The sequence below is a fragment of the Gallus gallus genome, chromosome 4, assembly GCF_016699485.2.
Source record: "Gallus gallus isolate bGalGal1 chromosome 4, bGalGal1.mat.broiler.GRCg7b, whole genome shotgun sequence".
In the NCBI taxonomy this organism is placed as follows: domain Eukaryota; kingdom Metazoa; phylum Chordata; class Aves; order Galliformes; family Phasianidae; genus Gallus; species Gallus gallus.
Genome location: NC_052535.1, coordinates 8,897,498 through 8,921,329, shown reverse-complemented (window position 1 = coordinate 8,921,329; position 23,832 = coordinate 8,897,498). Strand labels below are relative to the sequence as shown.

General features: G+C 40.1%; 1 protein-coding gene across 4 annotated transcripts in view; it reads right to left on the bottom strand.

The window, feature by feature from the left end:
• The window catches only part of HDX (highly divergent homeobox), a 43,789-nt gene that overhangs the window by 7,631 nt on the left and 12,326 nt on the right, over nucleotides 1-23,832 (bottom strand). For all 4 annotated transcript variants that reach the window (XM_040698831.2, XM_015278279.4, NM_001031120.4 and 1 more), the window contains 6 exons: nucleotides 22,439-22,492; nucleotides 13,984-14,130; nucleotides 9,528-9,735; nucleotides 6,354-6,433; nucleotides 3,471-3,554; nucleotides 603-725 (listed from right to left, as the gene is read on the bottom strand). In XM_040698831.2, the coding sequence (XP_040554765.1) occupies nucleotides 603-725; nucleotides 3,471-3,554; nucleotides 6,354-6,433; nucleotides 9,528-9,735; nucleotides 13,984-14,130; nucleotides 22,439-22,492 (696 nt within the window). The remainder of the gene's footprint in view (nucleotides 1-602; nucleotides 726-3,470; nucleotides 3,555-6,353; nucleotides 6,434-9,527; nucleotides 9,736-13,983; nucleotides 14,131-22,438; nucleotides 22,493-23,832) is intronic.

The window sequence follows — 23,832 nt, the reverse complement described above, 5'->3', positions numbered from 1 at the left end:
ATTACAGTTACATTATTTATCTCTAAAGATTCATGTTCACTTTTCTTAAAGCTTCGTTCATGTGGTTTTATGAAAAAATTATGAAAAAACTAGAAGCAAAAATTTGTTTCGGAATTAAAAGTGTGCTAAGTCTTTTTCTTGCAAGTTATAGTCCCTATTTTTACACCTGAAAGACTGCAGACTCTAAAGGTGAAAGTTAAAAAGAGAAGCAACAAAATCTGACCAAAAAACCCCAGATACAAGACATGATCTGACAAAGTACTCAAGGAAATGCTACACATTAAATGCAGCACAGTAAAATTGAAGCCTGGCTTTTGTTCCTATATCCACCTTGGACCTCACAACAGACAAATCCAACTTGCTCAGCACACGCTGTTGCACTGCTTGCCCTTTGGTAAAAGTAACACTTTTTAATGTCACTGCTTTTCTAAATTGTGACATCTTTCATTTAACTTTCAGCTTTTCTTTGTCTGCAAGATGTTCTGCACATTGCTGTCCCTAATCATAATTTGAGCTTCTGGGCTCTGCAGAATAAAAATAAGGAAACGACAGAACACAACACAACATAGACCCCCATTATTAACATCCACTTTGACACTCACCTGCTGCTGTTCTTTATCATCTGATTTAATAGCAAGTATCAAACTCCGCGTAAACGTCTGCAGTTCAAAATACTTCTGTTTGTGATTCTCCAACTCATTTTCAATGAATCTGACTTCTTCATTCTGAGGGGGAAAATTGCATACAGTTTTGCAAGCAATAAATTGTACTGCATCACTTTAATACATACTAGTACTTAAAACCTTTTTTGTGTATAAATAAGTTAAACAGCATGTTATGATTCCTGCCAAAGCCAGTACTAAGTCAAAAAACTCTACAATTGTAGAATTCTTGAACATAGCATGTAGACATTGGATACAAACAGAGGTTCCTGATGGACCACCAGGAGCATCACTCTCAACCTACAAACACATGCCATCTCCTTTCTCATTCTCCTCCAAAAAGGACTGGAATGGCCGATCATGTTCCACACAGACAAGGCATTTCAAAATTCCTCCCACTGAAGAATTAATGACTTAAGCCTATGTACATAAACTTCTTAAAGGAAGCACTTCCATTTTAAAATAAAGAACAACGGAGCCTAGGTCTCTTCCCGGAAGAGATGATCTTGAAAAGGCAGGCTGACCCATGACATGGAGCAACAACTCAGTTCCATTATTACAGGAGCTCTGACACTGAGACCAGGGAAACCAACTTGAGAATTCCTCAAAGTTACCAAAATTAAAGCATAGCATCCTTAGGACAGCCAAATTTGCCATGTGTTACAGAGCAGCAGCTTACTGACCTCCCCAGGATCTCTGAGGTTAATGAATAAATAAGAATGTATTCACAAAAATGGAGAAATATTAGTAATCTATGCAGTGAATAAAGAGAAATTTCAGAGAATCATAGAACTGTCGGAGTTGGAAGGTTTTTCCAAGCTTTGTATAAATGTATGCCACTGTACTTGCACATCACTTCCTTAATACAGAAATAACAAACACCCTGATTAAGAATTTAGATTGATACATACTTCAGCTTATTTCAAGTGGCTCTTCACCCTTAAACTTACCAACTGATTGGTATGTAAGACCCAAATGCTAAATCTATCTATTGATCAGCTAAAATTAATCTTCTCTAGTTATTAACCTTTGGAAAGATCACATAACCTAAATATGCAGTTCACTTTTAAGAAACAAAATCATTGTGCATTATTGCAAAAGATATCTGCATAGTGGCACCAAATGCACACCCTCCATAAGAAAATAATGATAAAAATACCCATTAAAAGTATTACTGTATAGAATTAAGATTATACACGATACACACAAAGTAAGCCATGTAGGTTCATGGATACTTCATGGCAAGTGCTGCGTTTACCAGGGGATATCAGAGACAAGAAAATGGAAGATAACAATTTAAAACAGACAACCCTGAGTAAATTTTAAGCTGAAGTTTATGAAGATTGTTCCATGGTAAAACTGTGTTCTCACATACTTCACACCCTGTTGCACAAGACCTCACCTGTAATCCACAGTCTAGCCTTTCTGTAAGCCTAACCCCCTGCTATAGAGTACATAACTGGAAGAAAGAAAGGAAACGGGAAAAACTTCCAGTGAATGCCTTAAGAAGTACTTGCAAATGTGTTATGATAATCTAGATTTGAGATTCTAGTATGAAGCCATTTAATATAGGTCTCTTCTTCCAATAAAATAATTAGGAGTTTTTGGACAGAAGGTCAGACAATGTAGCAGAATATTCCCTTTTGAAAATGAATGAAAGAATTAAAAAAAAAAGCACCTCCCTTATTAGGCAGCCACATGACTAATTAGGTTGGCAGCGGCGCACATAAAACATTCCTTGCTGGCTGGTTTTGATGGCAGCAAATAGTTACATAAGGAAACTTCAATTTGGGGGCTTATATAAGAAAATCAGCTTAATGTATTTCTTTTAGATGGAAACTTAGGAGGTGCTTATGTAGCAGTGGATTTGGGCCAGCCAAAGATGGAATTCAGATTTATGCACAAAAGACATAGCCACAAAGACTAATCACTAATGTCAAACAACAAAGCAACAAACAAGACTCTGGAGGGCATGCTGTCACAACAAGCCTTTCAGTTTGGTGACAGGTGACATTATGAAAAGGTCACTCCCTATCCATATTCATTCTGTACTGCCCTTACCAGGAAAACACTGCTTGAGGGAGTAATTTTTTGTTCCAAATAGATGATCTGTTCATTATTTTGGTAACTGATTATCATTAGAAGAGCATACCTGTTTCTAACTAAAAAAAAAAATTAGCTACTTACGTAAAAATGTGCTCAATACACAATAAAGAGCCGTGGCAACTTGCATGAGAGCTGTAACAAACATTACCTTTGCCATTTGGGAGAAGACAGCAGCTGTCAGATATCCAACTGATTTTCCTCCAACCCACAACTACAGCTCACAGACAAGTTCTGTGCTACATCGTTAGAATGATTTATTTCTCAGTTCCTCTATTTTATTAGAAGAGTTCAGCTGTTACATCCCTTTCCAGAGCTGGCAGCATCATGCTGCATTTTAAATCATGCTGCAGCACTCCAAAGAACAATTCTGGCACAGAACGATGAAGTTTTGCTTAAGATACTACGTAAATTTGTCCTGGGACACGTGGTGGGATCTGCAGATGGCTACAGCTAGAGTAACATAGCTCCTCTGTAGAAATGGAACTTTTCCTGCTTCCCTCTGCACCGAAATATGGGTAAACCTACTTTAAGTGGGATGCGGAGATGTGACTGAAGGGATGACATGGGGCACTGTGACTTCCTGGTAAGAGTAGAGGAGTTCCAGGCTCCCACCTGCCTCTGCTGAATTCCTCGCAGGTAGACCTGTCAGAACATTCTGTGAAGGACTATCCTGCTTAACATTTTGTAGTCTGAATTACTCACCTTGTAATCCAAAAGAGAACTCATTTGATCCACTTCAGAATTACTTATCATATCACTTTCTTCATCATCTATGATTTCTATTTTCTGAAAGAGAAGTAAATGATTCATTCCAAATATGCAAATGTATACATCAGACAAAAAATCCTATCTCAGACAGACATGATAGGGTGAGGGTAAGAGGACCTGGTGCTTGCTCGTGAACAATTTGGAAGTGTGGAGCACCCATTAGATGGCAATCATGCACCTCAGCCACAGGATTCAGGAGGAAATCGAATTGAAACTGTGCTCAAGAGCTGCTGCCATGGTGACTCAGGCTGTTTACATGTCACCATGCTTTTGGCATTAAATCGCACACTGTATCTCATTACAGCCCGCAAAAGCCTGCGTTTTATTCCATAAGCTGCTCATTGAAGACTTCCTAGAGAGCAAAGATTATCACAGTTCATTCCTCTGGAACAAAAAAGACATTACAGCAAGTGACAAGGAAGCCCAAATTGACCTACTTCTTGCCTAAGGAACTGAGGAGGTCCTTTGGCCTACCTCGGTCATAGTGCAAGTCAAACACCCTAAAATGCACATGAAGACAGCTCTAACTCCATACACAAGGACATCTTCCCCTTAAATCATAATAATTCTTGGATTTTTTTTATATTGAGTTTCATAAGACATCTAAAGTTAAATGTTTAAGGCCAACTTTAATGCTGCTTAAGACTTAGAAATACCATATGATCATATCACGAATTTTATGTATTTTATTTTATATTAAAAATATAAAAATTTTATGTTAACTTCCACACAGTGTGTTTTTCTTCCCCACAGAAAGCCTTCTTACACAAGAAAATCAACTCAAAACGTAATTTCTACCAGAGAAAATACAGAATTTACATGTCTTTAGTAAACTTATGACTTTTTATAATTCACATCTAAATTAGATCTCATACAGCTGGAATGAATTCGAATTAGATAACAATGAGAGATTGGCACTTCTACCCAAGAATCGAGGATAACTCAATAAAACCAGAAATTTCTCATTACTTTTGAGAGGGAAGCAGTGGTCAGTAAGAAGAGGATGTTTGGGCTGTTTTGTTTGGTTGGTTTTACGGCAGTTGAAAGCATATAACAGACTGCATATAGCAGCTTAAAGTGGTTTTATTCCACTATTTAGTACACTATGTAATAGAGCATAAGCAACGACTCACACTGACACAGTAGATTCTAATGGTTGGTTCTCAAGCTGTTATTTTAGAGGAGGTTTCTTCACTACAGCATGCGTGTGTGCCTTCTTCCTTCCTCCTACAGAGCAGCCATTGGAAACTTCCCTCTAATCCCCCGTGAGCTACCCAGAAGGACTGGCTATCACTCTCACTACCCCACAAGCACATGTCACAGGGAGGGAGGGGAAACCACATTTTCTGTCCTTCAGTGTCTGACAACCCAGCTGAAGTGATAGCACTTCAAAGGCTTAATGTCACAAAGATCTGCTGCTGCATCATATGCTGAGCAACACTGTGATCTATGTATTTTGGGGTTTAAAGGAAATTATTTTTGAGGAAAAAAAATTCTAAATAAATGTCAGATATTCACACTATCTTTCTTATAATTATACATTTTGAGATAGCAAGGGAAAGAATAGATTCAAATTTCAAGTAAGAGAAAGTGTTATGCAAAGTCCAAGTGCAACTGCTATAGCACATATTTTAAGAATTGTTACAGTGCTAACAAAACAGAGCATGAAAAAAAAAAAACAAGTCATCTTTGCCTTCCCCCTTCCTCCTTATCAAATTATATAATGCTGGAGTTTAGGTGGTGAACTGAGGCTCTTGGACATCCCCTTTGCAAACCTTTTACCTTTGTCATTTTACATTCTGCATCTCCATGGCAAACACGTCAGCCTGAGTGATTATATCTAAGGTCACAGCAGGCTGCTATGGTAAACAGAAAGGATAAAGGAGCTGCTTCTATTCAGGCAAGCCACAGAACATAAAGCCCTCAGATTTTTTTTTGTCCAAAAACTGGCCATACACAAACAAAATAAATAAAAAAGAAATAAAATGTTCTCTTCTCCACATATATACACCTGTAGAGAAAAAAAAGAATCTCCTGCTCATAAGCCCATTTCAGCTTTTGTGTGATTAACGTAAAAACAAATGTAAAAACAGAGCTGTAGCCTCTGGTTGCAATGGCTGTAAGTGGGACCTGTTCATTCTCCAGACAACTTTCTAAGATAAAAATCACCCTACCACTTGGGGTCTTCTCTCTTCTTCCTCCTCTCCTTTCTTCTAATCTGAGAGAAGGCAGGTTAAACAAAGGGACATATTGCATTACTGGCCATGACTCCTCCCTCTGTCTTTCCTTCCTTATCTCAATGCAGTCAATTAAGAACAGCAAGAACAACTGTGTTTCACTTAAGGTGAATAATAGTGAGAAAACAATGACCATCTAAAAAATGTCCTACTGAGATTAGGGGAATGAAGAGCACATACCAGCCTGGACTGATCTCACAGATTCAGGACTAGGTATGAAGAGGAAGCACTAACAATACCCAACCTCCTTAAAGCTACAGAAATCTTTCAATTTTTTTTCTAATTCTTACTGTTTTAATCTAGTAGGTACTAACAGCAAGCACTGCGCTTTGCACTACAGGAAAAGAACACTGGACTGTTACAGTATGGAAAAATGTCCAGTATTCAGTTTCTACTGAATGCGCATAACTGTCTCCTCTGGTACTTTTAGTACAGTTTCTTTCAGCACTCAAACAATATGAAAAGACACTCCCGGAACTCAACTGAAGTTTTTACCTAGTGAAAAACATGGTGTTGGACAGCAGCTTCAACATTAGATGTTAAGGAAGTCATACCAGTGGAAAGGGAGAGGTGTACATACCACATTATCAGCAGATACTGGATTCCGGTCATCATCTTTGTGATGAATTTCTTCATTTTGAAGAACTTCATTTGTTTCTTCTGCAAAAATAAATGAGTTTTTCAGATTTCATTCAAATTTTATGCTTAAGGAATATTAGTTGCTCCTATGATTAAATACGTCACCTCTACTAGATACAAAAAATGAAAATCATTATCAGAAGCTAGACAAAAAATAATACTCTATGTCTCATTAAACAAGACATTGTACAACAAGCACCTCAGGCCAAAGTCATGCCAATTCCTCGCTGAAAAGACAGAAAAAATATCAGTTACTCTCTTGCCACGTACCAGAATGTTCCTAGTTTTAGGTTCAGGTTGGAATATTCAAAGGTGATGAAGTGTTTCACACGTCAAGGTGCCCAGAACTTTTTTTTAAGGAATTAATACATGAAAAATCCAGTATGCCCTGTAATTATAGGGTACATATCAGAATCCTCCTACTCGCAGGCACTGGCTACTTCTGAACAGAACAGTGATCAAGTAGATTATTTCCTTCTTGTATGGCAAACTGTCTATTTCTAATAGATCTAGGCTTGGTCAGCTCTATGTACAAGCAAAGTACATGCTTGAAAACAGAGCAAGTCTTATCCTTAATCTCAGCACTAGATGATTCCATTAGCCCTGACTGCTGCTAGAGAAAGATAAGATATTCATTCCTATGATTAAGTACGTTTCTCAGATTTACTTTAATTCTCCACATTTAATACAAAGACCTGAAGGAAGCGGTTTAGGGAAACAGCAACTAAATAAGAAACAGAGACAGGAGTGCCCTGGTAAGAAACCTAAGTGAGGGTATTAACATTGAGGCCACTGATGGAAACACAGCGCCAGGTGCCCATGCAGCCCAGCAGCTGCAGCACAAGAGAGGGTCAGAGGGGCAGCAGTGGGACAAGGCGTATCTCCTCCAAGCGCACAGAGCAGTAATAGGATTTAACAACAGGATTTAAATGGAGACTACCAACGCTTGCAGAGCAAGGATAGTATTCAGGCCAGGCCATAGTGAGACAGTTATTGTTTTCTGCTGGTAGATTTCTCTAAACTGAACAAATGTTAAATTGATTTGAAACAATGCAAAATAATCTGCCGCTGGCTGCACTTCAGAGGGAAATTTCTGCTAAAACAAAAGCAAGTGGTTCCAAATGGGAAAAGTGTGAGGCGGGGAGCAACCACCGCCCACCTTGTGCTGCTCACAGGGACCCCAACAGCCCCCCAGCAGCTCGGAGCTCCCCTCGCTCCGCAGCCTGCAGCCACCCCTTGCCTCATTCCACCAGTGAATCCAACTCCCTGCAGCACTTTAAAGTCTTTAAATATTCATTCTCAGCTAATGTAAACTGGCATAGTACAGTGGCCTCCACGTTGCACTCATTTACACGAACTATGGATTCAGTTAATGTAACTTTAAAAAAGGCAAGGCACTGTGGGTATCTTAGTGCTTAATTTTGGAGAGTATAGCCTTCTTTTTTCTTTTCCTTTTTTAATATTTACATGGTACTTTTTAAAAGCTAATGCCAACACTTTCACTCTAATTAAGCAATTTAAAATATACTTTCTTTATGAGTTATGGAGTTTTTTTTTTGTTTGGTTGGTTGTTAATTAGGAACGAGTGTTATATTAAAACAATCACATCTGTGGCTGAGCAGCATATGTGATGGTCAATGTGACTATTTCCACGAAGTTCTTTGTGATCTGAGCAGTGAAACCTACTGGTTTGAACTGTAGAAGTCAACAGAAACAATTCCTGTGGTAAGATGGAAGACAGATTCCTGGGTGCTATGCAAACCCCACAGATTTCTGGCATTTCCTTACACTTTGACTATACTCATCTACTCAAAGTCCTACACTCAGTTGTAAGAAAGCCTCATTCAATACACGCAGTGTTATTTTTCACTTTAAGCTGCAGAAAGCTCAGATTCTTCCCCCCATCACCACTTTCTTCCAAACAGATCTGACTAAATCAGTGCCTTCCACACCTCAGGCAAATCAAGGACTCTGATTCTGCATCTCACTTAGCTTTCAGTCATTTGACCCATTTCTTTATCATCTTATTCTCTTTATAGTAGGTTATGACAAAGCTATCTCAAATTCATTCCCAGCAGTTCTCCATTCCTCTAGTTCTTTCCTTTAAATTGTTCAGACAAAATGACAAGATCAAGTCTGGCATATTAAACTGAAATAGCATGCACTCGATGTGACTTTCTTTCAGTTCAGACAACAAAGGTTTTATTGATCTCTTCTAATCGGAAGCACTGGGAGCAATTAGTTGAGGTTGCAAAGCTGCTGAAAGGAGCAGAGTGGCAATTCATGCCCTCGGCCCAGAGCATGAGTGTACAGGAGGGGAAGGCAGAGGTTTGTCCCGTGTGCTCAGAAGGTTCTGTGAGGTGCAGTAAAAGGGAATTAAGTTCAAGACACTCATCACACCAGAGCATGGAATTCACTGTGAACAAACATGCACCCTGTAGATGCCATTTTAAGGCTTCCTGAACAGTCCCCAGCTACTGACTTTGATCCTTCCTGCAGATTTGTATCAGCCTGTCAAAGCACATACACACACCTGAGGCAGCTTAATGACATAAGTTCTGCCGCGCTCTGACACAGTCTGAAGCTCTTTTAGTTCAAGATAGAGTTTGAGCTAATCCATTTTCTGAACTTATCATTTTGAGTTTATTGTGGAAACCATAACCGCATAGTTCTGGTCACCTCAAAGCTAGCAGCTTCACATGCATCAGTGCTTATTTAGCCCAGAATTGTTGATGTGACCCTAAGAGGAACTGATGTTCAAGTTGGCTGAGTAGAACTGGTAAGTTACCAGAGAGCACTTGTAAAAACTCAGCTTCCTGGGGAAAGGAGACTGATCCACTTGTACTGTCTGTTCATCTCTCAGTTGCACCAGCAAACTGTGAACTTGTTAATTAACTTCTGAGGAATCTGGCAGAAAAAAAATCTTGTGACAGAAAGTTTCTGCAAGCTTTGTGATAAAAACATCGGCAGCATTCACAGAGAGAGGTAAGAGACCAAATAGTACTGTCAGTATAGAAAATGACACTCTCACACATTTCTGAACATGTACGACAGAGAACACAAAGCATGCACACAGTATGAAATTAGAAACACATGCACACATATTTTCAAATACCTTGTGAGCTTCCTTCAGATAAGCAGATTGATACTTCATCATTCCTATCATTATCATCCCCTACTTCAGTAGCAGTTTCCTCTCCTGGGTTAAGTGCTGACTTTGAAACAAATTCAGATTGATCAGAGAAATCAGCAGGACCTCCTCTAGGGGGTGGGACCTCAATCCCCATTAAACGGTACTTCCGTCTTCGATTCCCAATCCACGTCTTGAAAGAGAAATAAACATGAATTATAACAGAAATTGTAACAAAAGCAACAGACCCACAATCAAGTGAAATTAGCACATCTGTACTCTAAGAACAGGAGTGTGGCCAGCAACCCAAGCAAAGTGACTATTCCCCTGTATTTGGCCTTCATGAGGCTGCTTCCTGGAGTACTGTGTTCAGTTTTAGACCCCAATGCAAGGAAAAAGGTGAGGAAAGTGCAGAGCAAAAGGAACAGGGGCAACAGCTGCAAGTCACAGCAAGGAAAATTCTGACTAGAACTGAGAAAAAGGAAAACATGTTTTACAGTGACAGCAGTTAAGCACTGGAATGGTTTGTCCACAGGAGTTTTGGAATCTCCAGCCCTGTAGGTACTCAACATTTCACTGGACAAGGCTCTGACCTATCTGTGAAGCCAGCTCTGCTCTGAATAAAGAGAAGGATTAGGTGATCTTGTAAGTCCATCCCTCCCTAAATTATCATATGAAATCAATATATGATCTTGAATTCAAGTTCTCTTGCTTCACAACTTCTAGCATGATCAAATCATCCAGTGACCCAAATGGTCCACTTATTCTAAGACTTCCTACAGCACAGGAGAAAATATTCAAGATGGTAGCTTTACATCACTCCACTTTGTAAAGTAAGTGAAGTAATTTCAAAACAGTATTATCTTTCCCTCATCTTTAGTTGAAGGACAAGCTTTTAGGAAGAGAAATTATGGAGCTTCATAACTGCTAATTGACTGGCTTTCTCTGACAGATTCTAAAGAAAAACTATGTTAAAACCTTTGAAGACTCAAAAAAGAGTTCAACGTGATGTAGTAAGAATTGTTGGCAACTCTTTATCTCAACCCTCTTCTCTTCCTTGCATTACCCAAGCTTTTCAGTCTCACCCCTTTCAGTTCCACTTATCAGCTCTTGTTCACAGACACTTTGTTCCATCAAAATCAGTTTCTCACTGGCATCCAAAAACCCTTCTGGAGCCTGGAATCAGCTTCTTTGCCTGATCATAACTTCTACTCTTCTTGCCTTGGCCCTCCCCCCTTTCCACGCTCTCCATAAGATGACAGGAGTGGTGCTGCCAGCACTGTAAGCACATCCACCATTGCTCCAGGACCTGACCACACATTGGCCCAGGACTGCTAACAAGGGAATTGTGCCATGTAAGCTATAATCATACAGAGCATGGTTGATTACTGCAATGATTAGGTATGTACAACACGGTCAATAGTGGGTTTTGAAGCATGGTTAGTGCTGGAATTTCTGGGTTGCTAAAAAACAAACATACCTCTAGAAAGCATGCGTATTGCTATTATTGAAAGCACGTTAACAGGGCATGGAAAATGTACATTGCTTCCATAAGGTCTGTGCTCCAAAAGAGTTTGCCAAACACATGAGAATGTTACAGGAATATTTTCTTTAAAGATACATGAAACAACATTACTATGGCCTCGTTTTGGAAATAATTGCAATGTTTCTTCTTCCCAATGCACTCGATTTAACTACTGTTCCAACACGTAGCACAAAAAAGATTATTAAAAAACGTATTGCTTATAAAACCCTGGTTATCAAAGAGAAAAATTAAGAAATATGAACTACAATGCCAACTATTATAGTTTCATGCTGTGTCAGCCTTGGGAAAAAATAAAATAAAATGCATTAAGCTGCATCTTTAACTAGGTAGAAGATGGCATGGTTAACAATGGTCTTGGCAAATCATTTTTCCTAGGTGCTACTTGCTTTCCCAGCAATAATTTTCCTCAGTGACAAATGCAAAACAGGTACAATGAAGCTAACTGGAGATTTCTGTACAATATACAGCTTTTGGGATGGCAATAAATAGTACTAACAACTATATAGCTTAAGAATCAATCTGCTTATTTTTTTTTTACTAAAAAATTCTGCAAAAAAGAAATGAGGCTCCTGGACAAGATAGATATGACCAGTCTTTTTTATGTACTTTTCAAAGCAGAAATCCTTTCACTCAACCTACTGAATATGTCATGGAAAATGAGTGTATTTTTACAGTATATTAAAATGGGAAAGAGAAGTTGTAAGCTTCCATACAGAGTACATGCTACACTTAAATGTGAATACTCTGGAGCCACACAATGATGAGAGTACAAGCAGAATAGTATTTCCCTGTAGGCAAAGCGTAGTAGTTCCAATTATATCCCTAAAATGCTATGTCCTTAAAAACTTCAAAAAACACCTCTAAAGTACATATGATCAGACCCACTAAGCCCACTTACAACAGCCAATAACAAACTCAGCAGCAGCTGCACCCGATGACCAGGAGGAGATAAGCAAGAGAGGACAAAGGCTAGGCAGAAGCAGCCGGTGTATGTTTGCTGTGAGTAAGCCTGCAGGTAAGGGTCAGCAGCAGGCTGACAGGGAGTCACCTAAAAAGCATGATTATAGCTCTGCAGTGATTGAGGTTAGGGTGTCAACACACTAGAAAGATTCTAGGTTGGAACCTTCAGAAATCACCCGTAATGGAAAAAACACAGACTGAACATTACAAGTTTTTCACATTGTCTCTTGATCATAAACTGAATCTAGACTACACCTAGGCCCCCAAAAAGAAGCTGTTAATTAGATAGGATTAAGCAGCCTTTCTGCTGCATCTCTCTGCAGAATTACTAATAACTCAAGCTGTCAATAGCGTAGCACAAAGCAGGACCAACCTAAATCTCACTATAATTGTCAGGTCTGTCAGTACAGAGGAACCTGAGGCAGAGTCTGATAATGGTAACAATAATAGTTACTGCGAAGAAATTTTTGTTTGCTCATCCTCTTGCATGTGCACACACACTGCAGAGTTTTATGGAGCTCATCTGAACCTGGTATAGTGGCTCTGAAGACAAAAGTATTTCAAGAAGACACTATTAAAAGATGTGCACAAAACTTCGTGCTGCCATTCTCTGTATGCCAAGAAAGGAACAAAAGGAGACTAAGCAAATGTGTCAGTCTTCCTGTTATCCAGGAGATCATTTTTGCTGCTTTCAGTGGAAACAGCTTCACTTTTCAGAAAGCTTGGAAAACACGGAGCAGCTTTGCTCTCTACAGAGAAAGAATAATTCCTTTAAGCCTCCAAAAAAGTGCAACTTCATTTTTTCTTAATTCAGATTCACTCAGGAAAATAAGCAAGTAAATAGCCAGAGTAATGTTCACTATTGAAACTAATTTGGTACCATATTGATATACCAACCCAACAGAGATCTTCACAAGAGTTTCAAATAAAGGCTCTCATCTCTTCTGTTTTGGTAGCATTTCATCTTTTAAATACAACCATTTTATGTTCTATTAAATAAAAAAATTGTCATGCCTTTTCCTTGTATTTTTCATACACTTTTCAGGAGTTTGACTGCTGTCATCCTCTTTTCCTTTGACGCCAGGTTTTAAGGGAGAGATGGAAAAAGAGAAGGCTGAAGGCTGAAAGGAGCAGTCACAATTGTCATGCCCATTAAGACGGGAAAGGAGGGGCTCTAATCATATTTTTGTACTGACTACAAAGACAGACTATTTTCTGAAGAATGGAAGCACTGAGTGAAGAAGAGACCTGCAGTTTTAGAGTGATGATACGTCTGGTAATTGTGAATACAGTGGCAACTATATTCAGATGCTTTACCAAACTTCCCCACCTCTGAAGCAGACAATGCAGAATGACTCTCAGCAAACAGGATATCTACACTAAGCATATACTTCCTAAAGCAATCTTTCCTCAAAGGCATGAACTATCAAATTGAAAGGACCCAGAATTCTTTACAGTACCCCTTGCCTTCTATCACATCTCAATCCAGCTTCAAGGCAGTCTTGGAAAATAAATTTTACTTTTGAATGTTTTCTTTTGTATGTTTAAAATTACTGTTTCCTATAAGTATTGAAAAATATATTCCCTGTATCTCCAGGATTTTTTTGTATCTTAATTGCAATACAAATGATAACACTTCTCATTCACCTAGGATATCCCTAAAAACATGCAGGACTTATTCACAACCTCACTTGAATCTAAACAGAATGTCAAACTGTTTGGAGTGCTACTCCTACTCGTGATCAATAAGACTCTTACCTGAGGGCTTTTTTCTATATATAGACTACAGAAAGAGCAAGAGAACACTTCCTAACATGGTCATTCATTATGTAATAGGCAAAATCTATTTCAAGCTTCCTCATGAAATTTTTAAGAGCTTTCATCTGTCCTATTTTTGCTTCTGCAACAAGATGGGGAAGGCTCTGAATTTCTTACCCGCACTATTTCACAGTCAACATTCAATTCTGCAGCAACAGCTTCAATTTTCTCTCTGCAGACTGAGCCCAGGCTGGTCATGCCATTGTCCCAGTATTTCTTTAGGGTCGCCAAGTCTCGGTCACTGAATTGGGTGCGGTCCTGCAACTGTAAGGGGAAAAAAAAAATAGGATACTGTTAGATTAAAAATCCTTATACTGTTCCTTTGATTTCCAGGGATCTTGCATACAGTAGGACGTATGTTACACTGTCTCTGGGGCTTTTCTTCTACCTCACCCTTAAGAATTTTTTTTTTTTTAAGTTCAGTTTCTTATCCAGGCCAGTACAGCACTGCCTGGGATTTGCTTGAAAGGCAGTGGCGGTGCTAAAGTGAGTTTAAAGAACTTTAGCTTTGTTCCAAACTGCACCTGATTTTTTAATTTGTTTTATCTCGCTCTAAAAGGCCTTACTGAAAATACCTTTTTCCACTTGTGCTGTTTACTCTCTCCGCCCAATTTATGGAAATTATTCCTCAAGGCTTTTCAAGTTGCTCACCCTCCCCCACCTAAAGTTCTTTTATCTTACTGCAAACTACAATACATGCATAATTCAAAGGATTCTGAGTTCCTCAAGGGAATACTTTAACGTTTATTTGGTGAGCTTCAGAGTTTAAATTGGTTCTACAGTTTATTTGCAAGTTCCCTAACTCTTTGTGTATATTTATCAAAACAGGTGATAGTAGATTACTGATAATAAGCAGTGAAACCGAGAAACAAAGCCTACACTTCCTGCTAATTCTTCCTACCACTTTTATGGGCATCAGTCTGCTAACAGGACTTTAAAGCTTTATCAACAGCTCTTAGCCCAGAATTTCAACTAACATTTCCCGTTTCTTTATACCAGCTCATGTTTGTCATCTCTCCTGCCATTAGAAGCAGACAAACTCAACTACAGAGTGCATTAGTAAGCAGTCATCACACATGCCAAATTTGTCATCATTTCAATAGCTGAATTTTGAAAGAAATAATCATGGTTTCATACCTGAAGTCCAGGTTTGCCCATTTGAAAACTGTTTATGAAATAACTAACTCTGAAGTGCATTAAAAAGCAAAACGTTGGAAGCACCTGAGCCTCCTTAATACATTAGTAAAAAGGGTGTCAAAATGTGGCTGCAGCTTCATCCATCCAAGTACATAACACCAGAAGCTGTTCCCCCCATCCACCCGTTACCATCCAGCCACTGACGCACTGGGCAGGAGCCCAGCAGCAGCCAGGCAGCTGGTGCCAGAGCTGCTGCCATCCTGTGCCCAGTGCCTGAGCCCAGCAGCACCTCAGGTGCACTCTTAGATGGCACGTTGCAGCCTGCCTGCAGCTACAAGGAATCCACTTGGAGCATTTCAGGGCTGCTCCAGGACGAGCAGCAAAGTGCAGTAAGTGGACTTCACCTTGAGAGCACACTGCTGAACTGAACTAAATCCCTCGTGCATACTCACTCCTAAGCAGATGCTGGTTATCCTGACCTGACCTACACTCTGGCTACCTACAGGCCACCTTTAAAGAATGACATGCAGTTATTTCCCAAATCACTGTGATGATAACTCTTCTTATAGTGGTTGGCAAAACAGACTGTGACTTCTGAAAAGGGCTGCATGAATTCTCTTGTTCTGCATGGAATGGTCAGGGAGAGGCAGCCAAGCACTGAGAAAAGGGAAGGTAGAAAGGAATGTGATAGCAGTGCTCACTACAGAAGGAGAAACAAGTCACTTTGGCCTCCCCTGTGCTCTGGGATGGGCTGGAAGCTTAAGGCAACTTTATCTTCTGAAGCGTATTGGGTGTTCTTTAAAAAAACAAAATAAAAACCACTTCTTATTGCCAGAAAATTCATTGACAACCCTGCTGCAACAATTCACCACTCAAACAGCATTGTATGATTTTCACTTATCAGGAAAAAAGAAAAGATCGTCATAGTTAACATGCATAGCTTCCAGAACCCCGCTTGGACATGCTGTGGATACTCCCCCAGGCCTGTGGAGGGGAGAGACGAGCTGCAGGAAGTCTGCCCCTTGCCCCTGGTCTTTCACTGGGAGCAACCCCAAGCCGTGGTGCTCCCCACATCTGTTCTAATAGCCCAAATGGAGCAAGATGCACAGCAATGACAGCTGGTGATGAAGTATGAGTTCATGCTGGGCACGTGGTTTAGTAGGTACAGAGGTGATGGGTCTACAGTAGGACTAGATTACCTTACTGCTCTTTTCCAACCTTAATGATTCTACGCTTCTTCTTGACATATGAGTTTCCCTTATCTAAGGAAATGCTTCTACTGAAGAAATGCCAGACAAGGAAACCTCTTGTAATGAAAAAGCTTTTTTTATGTGATAGCATAAAGGATCCCAAGTTACACACAAGGAACATAGCAACTGCCTGAGTTACCACATGGATGGTACTGTGAGAAGATTGCAGGGAATCAGAATGGCTGAGGTTGGAAGAGATCTGAAAGCCCATCCAGTCTCAACCCCTGCCCTGGGCTGGCTGCCCCCCACCAGCTCAGTCTGCTCAGGGCCCCATTTAAGCTGGCCCTGAGCACCTCCATGTACATGGAACCCACAGCACTCCAGGCAGCAGTGCCAGGGCCTCACTGCCCTCCGAGTAAAGAATTTCTTCCTAACATCTAACCTAAACCTCCCCTCTTTCAGAACTTGCTCAGCTTTTGCATACTAAATACATGGATTTAGTTTTTCCTCATACTTGGGAATAAGATGACAACACATATTTTTGCTTTTTGGTTGCTCTTGCAGCTGCTGTCACGTCAGGTACTTTACCCTTCCTCTTTCTGCTGAAGGACTCGTGCAGCAGCGCCTGAACCACGCTGATACCGATCGCAGGTCAGACAAGGGAATGGAGAACAAGCTTTTCCAGTCAACTGATAGGAATGAAAAAAAAAACAACAATACTCTACAACACACACTGCATGAGAGAGTCCAGAAAGCAGAAACAAAACTGAGAGGAAAGAAATTCAAATAAATAGATAACGGTATTCTTTAGAAACACATGAAGTAAGAAACAGAAGCTATAATCATAGAATTGTTTGAGTTGCAGTGGATGGACCCTTAAAGGTCATGTAATCCAACTCCCCTGCAATGAGCAGGGACACCAACATCTTGATCAGGGAGTTGAGAGCCTGGTCCAGCCTGACCAGCTTGAGTATCTCCAAGGGGAGGATTGAGACTTGAAATCTTACCAATGCCCCCTAAAGAAAGATATTTGGCACCTGGGGAATCAGACCGACCAACAAGTCAGTATGGCTAGCAGGTTCTTGCACATTAAACCAACCACAGAAGCTGCCTGCCCACGCACTCGCTCCCTGCAGACATGAGCTGCACTACACTGCATCAGGAAGCACAAAGGAAGATTCTGTCCTTTACTTACACTGCTCTCACTGCTGGGCTCCACCTCAGCCCATAGGCTTACTAAATGCATACAACACCTAGGCTTGTCCAAAACTCAGATCCAGACTGAGTGCTTTCTGTAAGTGACCGTGCAGTGTATTTGCAAGGATTTCTTGCAGAAACCACATTCAACTACATTATCATCCCCTTGACAAATACTACAGTAAGTTTGACTCCTGCATTATATGCTACTCAAGATTAGTTTACACTCTCACAAAAGTTGGTGCCTTTTGTGAGGAAATAAAGGGCAAAATTCCTACATTGAACATGCATCTACACTTCCATCAACTTAGTTAATACTCCTATTTAGTATCATCGGAGGGATGGGGGAAACAAAGAAGAAAATGTACAGCTCTAGAAATACCATAGCATTGATGGTGATGCACCAGTTACCACAGGGAGGGGAAAAAAAATTAATCAATCAAACAAACAAAGATAACACTGAAAAGCTTCATCTTAAGGATAACACTGCTTCTAACTGAAGACAAGACAGTAATTCAGTTCCTATTTTTTACTTCATTATTACAAACATTGTGAATACAGCTCTCATGTCCTTTCTTCAGACTCACTGCTTGCCGATTTGAGGCCCGACTTTATCCTTGAGAGCATTAACTGTCTGTGGAATACTTCACATTTATCAGTTCTGTTGTCCATACTTTGAAAAGCAGAGAGAAGCTTCTTCCAGCAGAAAATAGCCCATCAACTCACAATGAAAGGCAATCCTTGTGAGCAAATTGAATCAGCAGTTCTGCCTGGCTCAGGGTTAAACCCTGCTTATCCCCTGACCTCTCAAGTGTAATAACAACATTCTTATAAGAGATGACCCAGTTTATTATAGGCATCCCTGGCACTTGGCCAAGCCCCTCATAATACCCACTGTGGCTGCAATATTTGTGGTGCAAATCTAGGGTCTGTAATTGGTACGAATAATTACATTTCAGTGAAGTGTCCTTAGCCCGTCATTTATTAGCACTGGCCTTTTTTAGATCAGCTTTTATGTGTCAATTGAAAATGTTCAAATTAGGCATATCTTAAAGGCATATTCTGAAGTGAAAGAACTAGAGCTTTAACATAAATATAATGACCGCTGCATTTATAATGCAGCTGAGCACTATATGTTGTTCCATATGAAAAGTTAGGTTTAAATTCCACTGAAGTCATCATAAAGAGGTCAGCAGCCCAGTTCTGATGCTCTGTGATTAAGTGTTCTAACACCACTGTTACTTCTAGCAAATAAACCTCTCACCACAAGTATTAGTCACTACTGCAGTGCCTTGCTCCCCAGCAAACATTGCAATTTCTTCTCCAGTGGCCAACAGTGCACCTCTTTATAGAAATGACAGGCTTTCTTTATAGAAATCTTTCTTTATAGAAATTCAGCCACACACAACTCAAGAGTATAGAATTTGCTTTACTGTCACTAAAAAACTTTTAAAATTGTGGACTGAATTTTCCCTTAACACTATCAGCAGAAATATCAGTCCGAGTATCCCTGAAGAGCCTGCCAGCCGTGGGCTGCTGCCCTGTGTGCACCACCCAACACTTCCACCCAACCCACTCGGACTCCCAGGATACACATTTCTCCCTGGGGAATTTAAAATAAATAATTAAAAAAAAAAAAAAAAGGATGCAGCTGGTGGCCATAATTACCAAAATGATTTGGAGAGTTGGTTTCTGGACACACCTGAAGGCCCCTAGCAAAATGGTTGGGAGTGAGCTGTTAGAATTGTTACCACCAGTCTCGTTCACAGAGCAGAAGATGCAGAGAAGAATGCAATCTGCAGAGCCTTCAGACAGACACATGCTTGGATATGGACTGCAAACCATTACAGCTCATGTACCACCAGCACGCAACCTCAGTTTCTGGAAGAGCCTTTTTGCACCTTGTTCCACTATTTCAGTAAGCCTGATGTTTGCTCCGAGGGAGGCAGGACTAATAAATATTTCAATATCAGCATACAGTTTTAAAATAAAAAGGCTCAACTGAAGTGCACTTGGTTTTAACCCCTGCGGGTTCCCATTTTACTTTAAAAGCCACCAAGAGATATATATTTTTATCAGTGCACATAGGCTTACTATGGCTGTAGTTCTCATGAGGTTTTTAAGATCACATCCCAACAAGGAACTTTCTGCAGCAGCTGTACTGACATATCCACACCACGGATGTCCTCCACACACACTGGCTGCCAATGCCCTGTTCCCCCAGATGTGCAAGTTCAGCTGGTGGCAGGACTCACAGCAACATGGAGCTGGATCTGGTCCTTTACCTGATCCAAAGAGTGTGACTGTACTCCTGTGACAGACAGAACTCTGAGTGGAACACTTTAATGCCAGTGTCTCTAGAATTTTATTGAAATTGGCTAGAATAGCCCAGTGATCTAAAATCCAAATGCAAACGTTCAGGACAGAAGCCCTTCACTTACTTCACAGTATAGAACTCCATGTTTTTTGAAAGACATTCACATGAATAACAGAGTGATAGTTCTACACTGATATTCACTACAGTTGGGATTACATCATTCTAGAGCATAGCTGAGCAGATCAGCAAGAGTTTCTGTAGAAGTGCACAGTTATTATACTCAATGCAGCTGAAGGACAAGGAGAGGAAAACAAATTACAAGGCAGGAGATTAAAACAAATTCAGAGCATCTAAAACACAATCTTCTCTATTTTAAACAAAATACAGATCAGCCTTTTTGCTGCTTGAATGGTAGTAATTGCCATAATCACAGTTCTACAACTCCATGCATTCTATTTCTGTTTCCTCATGTTCTTTCTTCAAAAGAATTTCACATTTGAAACTGAAGTTTCCTAAGAAGTAGATTTTCTCCTCTCTTTCATTTCCTTACATCCATGTACATGTATCAGTTTTTGAGTGCCAACCCCACAACTTCCTGGCCATTACCACTTTCCTGGTCACCCATAAGAAAAAATAAAACTTCTGAATACCAACCCACAAACCATCCAGTTCCTTGATTGCTTATCCAGCTCACTGTACATACGATTCATCTATGGAGAAGTCCAACATCCCAACTTAAATCAGGTAAGGGTAAATATTGCCATCAGAAGTAATTTATCTGGAATGACTGACAGAAAGGTGGGATGCTTTCTGCCCTGTATAGCAAAGGAGATGTTCCAGTTATGGTTCACTCTGTGCTGTGAAGATGGCTGCCTTGGAAGTCTACCCATTGCCTTCTCAGTCATAACATAACCTCCCTGCAGCATCTACTGCAATTCATCTACTGCAATTGCTTACATCTGCATTTTCCAGTTGGGTTCATCCCCAGATGGCAGTGCAGCCTTCATAGAACAAAAAGAGGGGGAAATAAATAAATCAGTCTAGTGTTGCATCCTGGTTGAAAAGGAATAGGAGAAGTAAAGAGAAAAAGAAACAAATTCATTAACATATGGAATTCAGAGCAAAAATGGATCGGAAAAAAATAGTTTACATTGTTAAATAGGTGATTAAAATTACAGTTTATGGAGAGAGGCAATGCTTAAGCAGCAGCAGATGGTAATGGAAAAGTCTTCCCTTAAGTGGTCCAAATATCTAAGGCTCAAGCTGGAGAAATGCGAAGTTGCAGTGCTTACCTCCAAAATAAGAGTGGGAGTATGGTGTGCTGTGGGGAAAGACAGCTATACTTGAAATGCCAGAAGGAAGTGGAACCATCAACCCCTCCCCAGGAGACTCTACCCCTGGAGAGATCTCACTTGCAAACAGTGAGCAGACTGGCACAGTCTTCCCCTGCTACAGAAGGAATCAGTCAGCAAATCTGTAGCTCATTAGGAGATAAAATGTCCCAAATATCTGCAAGAAAAGATGTCAGCTGCTCACTGAGCTGCTCATGTGCCTGCCCAAGCTTCAAGAAATTCCACACCCACATGTTTTTCTCTCACCCTTCCCTATCAGACACACACTATACACACTGAAGCTTAAGTGGCAAGCTAATTACCCAAAGTCCATGCAGATGCTTTGTGCCTCATTAGTTTGTACATATGGAAAAGAAGAAATTGATAGGAAAAATGTAACATGCTCAATCATTATTCCCTACAGAAAAACATTTTAAGCCTGTCTGATATGAACATAAAGTGTCACAAAGTCTGAATGATAGCAAAGAACAGACAAGTATTTTCAGAAACAAATTCCATGTTTAGAAACATTCCTAAACTATAATTTTACTGACTGTCGAAAGTTGAAGATGTCCTGCCTAAACATTATCCACTGACATTAAACAGGGGACACAAGAGGAGATTTGGTGTTACCCCCAGTAGCCTTGCAGTTGAGGGCTCTGCACTGGACCAGGACAGAATCTGCCACACATGGCTGCAATCAGCATCAGTAACTGCCTTCGTGCACCGGTACTACTCATACCACACAGAGATGGAAAGCATACAGGAAGGGGCATTTTGGCACTATGGTGCCATAATGAAGTAAGAGTGCCAATGTAAAAAAAAAAAAAAACAAAAAAAACCAAAAAACACACGCAGCTAGTTCTTGCTGCTCCACCCTCCTCATTGCTCCCAGCCACACGATCCTGCTGCCTGCTTAGAGCTACTGCTCATCTGATCCCAAGTACACTCTGCTCACTAAAACCTGGAAAAATACAAACTCAGCAGAAAGGAACTCAGTGGAAGAGATATGTATCTGACAGGTCAGAAGCTTAACTTGGATTACCTTGCAATTAGATACCAGCACCAGTGCTATGGCTGGGGTAGCAGTGCACCCATAGAGAGCGTGGGTGGAATAAAATTCCTCCTTTTCAACCATGAAGTGTTGTGAAACCACCTCAGCCAGCTACTGAAACTGTACTCGAGGGCACTGACTGCCTGCTTGATGTTTGAAAAGGTCATTAAATGATAGTGGGATGGTGCCTTCCAGAAAAAGGATACAATCTCAAGAAAACTTGTACGTGGAAGAAAAAAATGATAGAATGTACAACAACAGGACTTGATATCTCCAAGAATGCATTTAGATAAACTTCTCATTCCTGTACTTGATGCATTAGATACTTGAATGGAAATATACTTACTGCTCTTTTTCTGGAACAACCTGTAATCCAAGGCACAGTAAGGTTTCCTGAAATCTGTAGAGAGGAAGGGGAAAACAGAACAGAAAACAACAGCAGCTTAGGTTGCTATGATAACAAACAGTGAGCAACTTTCAGAAGACTTCAATGCTGTGCATTTGGTTCTGATAACAACATTTAAGATAAACTGTTTAAGATTTAAAAGCAAAACAAAGCCACACTTAGCATTACTGTTGCAGGACTAAAAACAGAACTGCTTCTTCACATGAGAGTGACAACACAATGGCATTTCAGATACTTATGCACTTTTGCTATCTTGAAACTTACAGTTCAGAATACAAGCTTACATCTCACAACTGCACAAAGCTTGTAAGATTAAGCAGACAAAGTTAGTCATGGGCATGATGTTTAACAGAACTGTTGTGTTTTCCAGTTATGTCAGTTAAACTTTCAGAATGAAGAAAAAACCCACCAGGACATCAGTAACTGAATTATTCAATGTCAAATACCAAGAATTTGCAGGGTAGGAGAAAAACTAGGGACATGGGGTTAGTGAAAGAAGAGGAATGGGTATGAAGGTGAAGGTTAGCTCCCTTGATTCTCATTGCTCCTCCATCATTCCCAGACGTCAGACTTGCTAAAAAATAAAATAAAATCTTGTTCTGTTTTCCCTGGACATGTGCAATGTTTTTATAGCCTGGAATATTTTAGGCTTATTTAGGATTCCAGGTCAGCTTCTGCTACAGACGAGCAATGCTTCAGAGAATAAACATGGCTCGAGAGATTAATCAATCTCATGTCATTACACACGCCGCACACGAGGAAGAAAAATCTCCTCCTGATGAGTATATCAGCTACACTAAAGCATTTGTATTAGGGAAAAGCTCTAATAATGAATCTTTCAGCATGGGTATGACTAAATGTAGAATACCTGGTACAGTTTGTCTATTGTACAATACCTTCATTCTCCAAGCTTTTAGCTGAGTGCTGAGGGTTACCTAATGGCAGACTCTCATTACAGCACAAGGAGGGTTGAGGAGGAGAGCTAGGATTAAACAGTTTTCCCTCCTAAGAGGAAGTCTCCATCAGTTTTCATGTCTAAATTATTCATTTCTTAGTAGCACACATTTTATAACCAAGTTACGACTATTAAGATTTGCTATCCCACACAACAGCAGGGCATTCCATACTCACACAGTTGGCTTTTCTGAGGCTTTCCTGTTCAACTGTTTTGTGTTTTTCCCCCCGCTAAATTAACTACAACGTGAAGCTGATTTGGATCACATCTAACACTAGTGTATATTCTTACACCTCAAAAGAGCAACAAATTTCAAGTGGAGCTACAGAAAACACTGCTCTTCTATGCAAGTAAAAGGTATGGCAGAGTATTAGCAGTT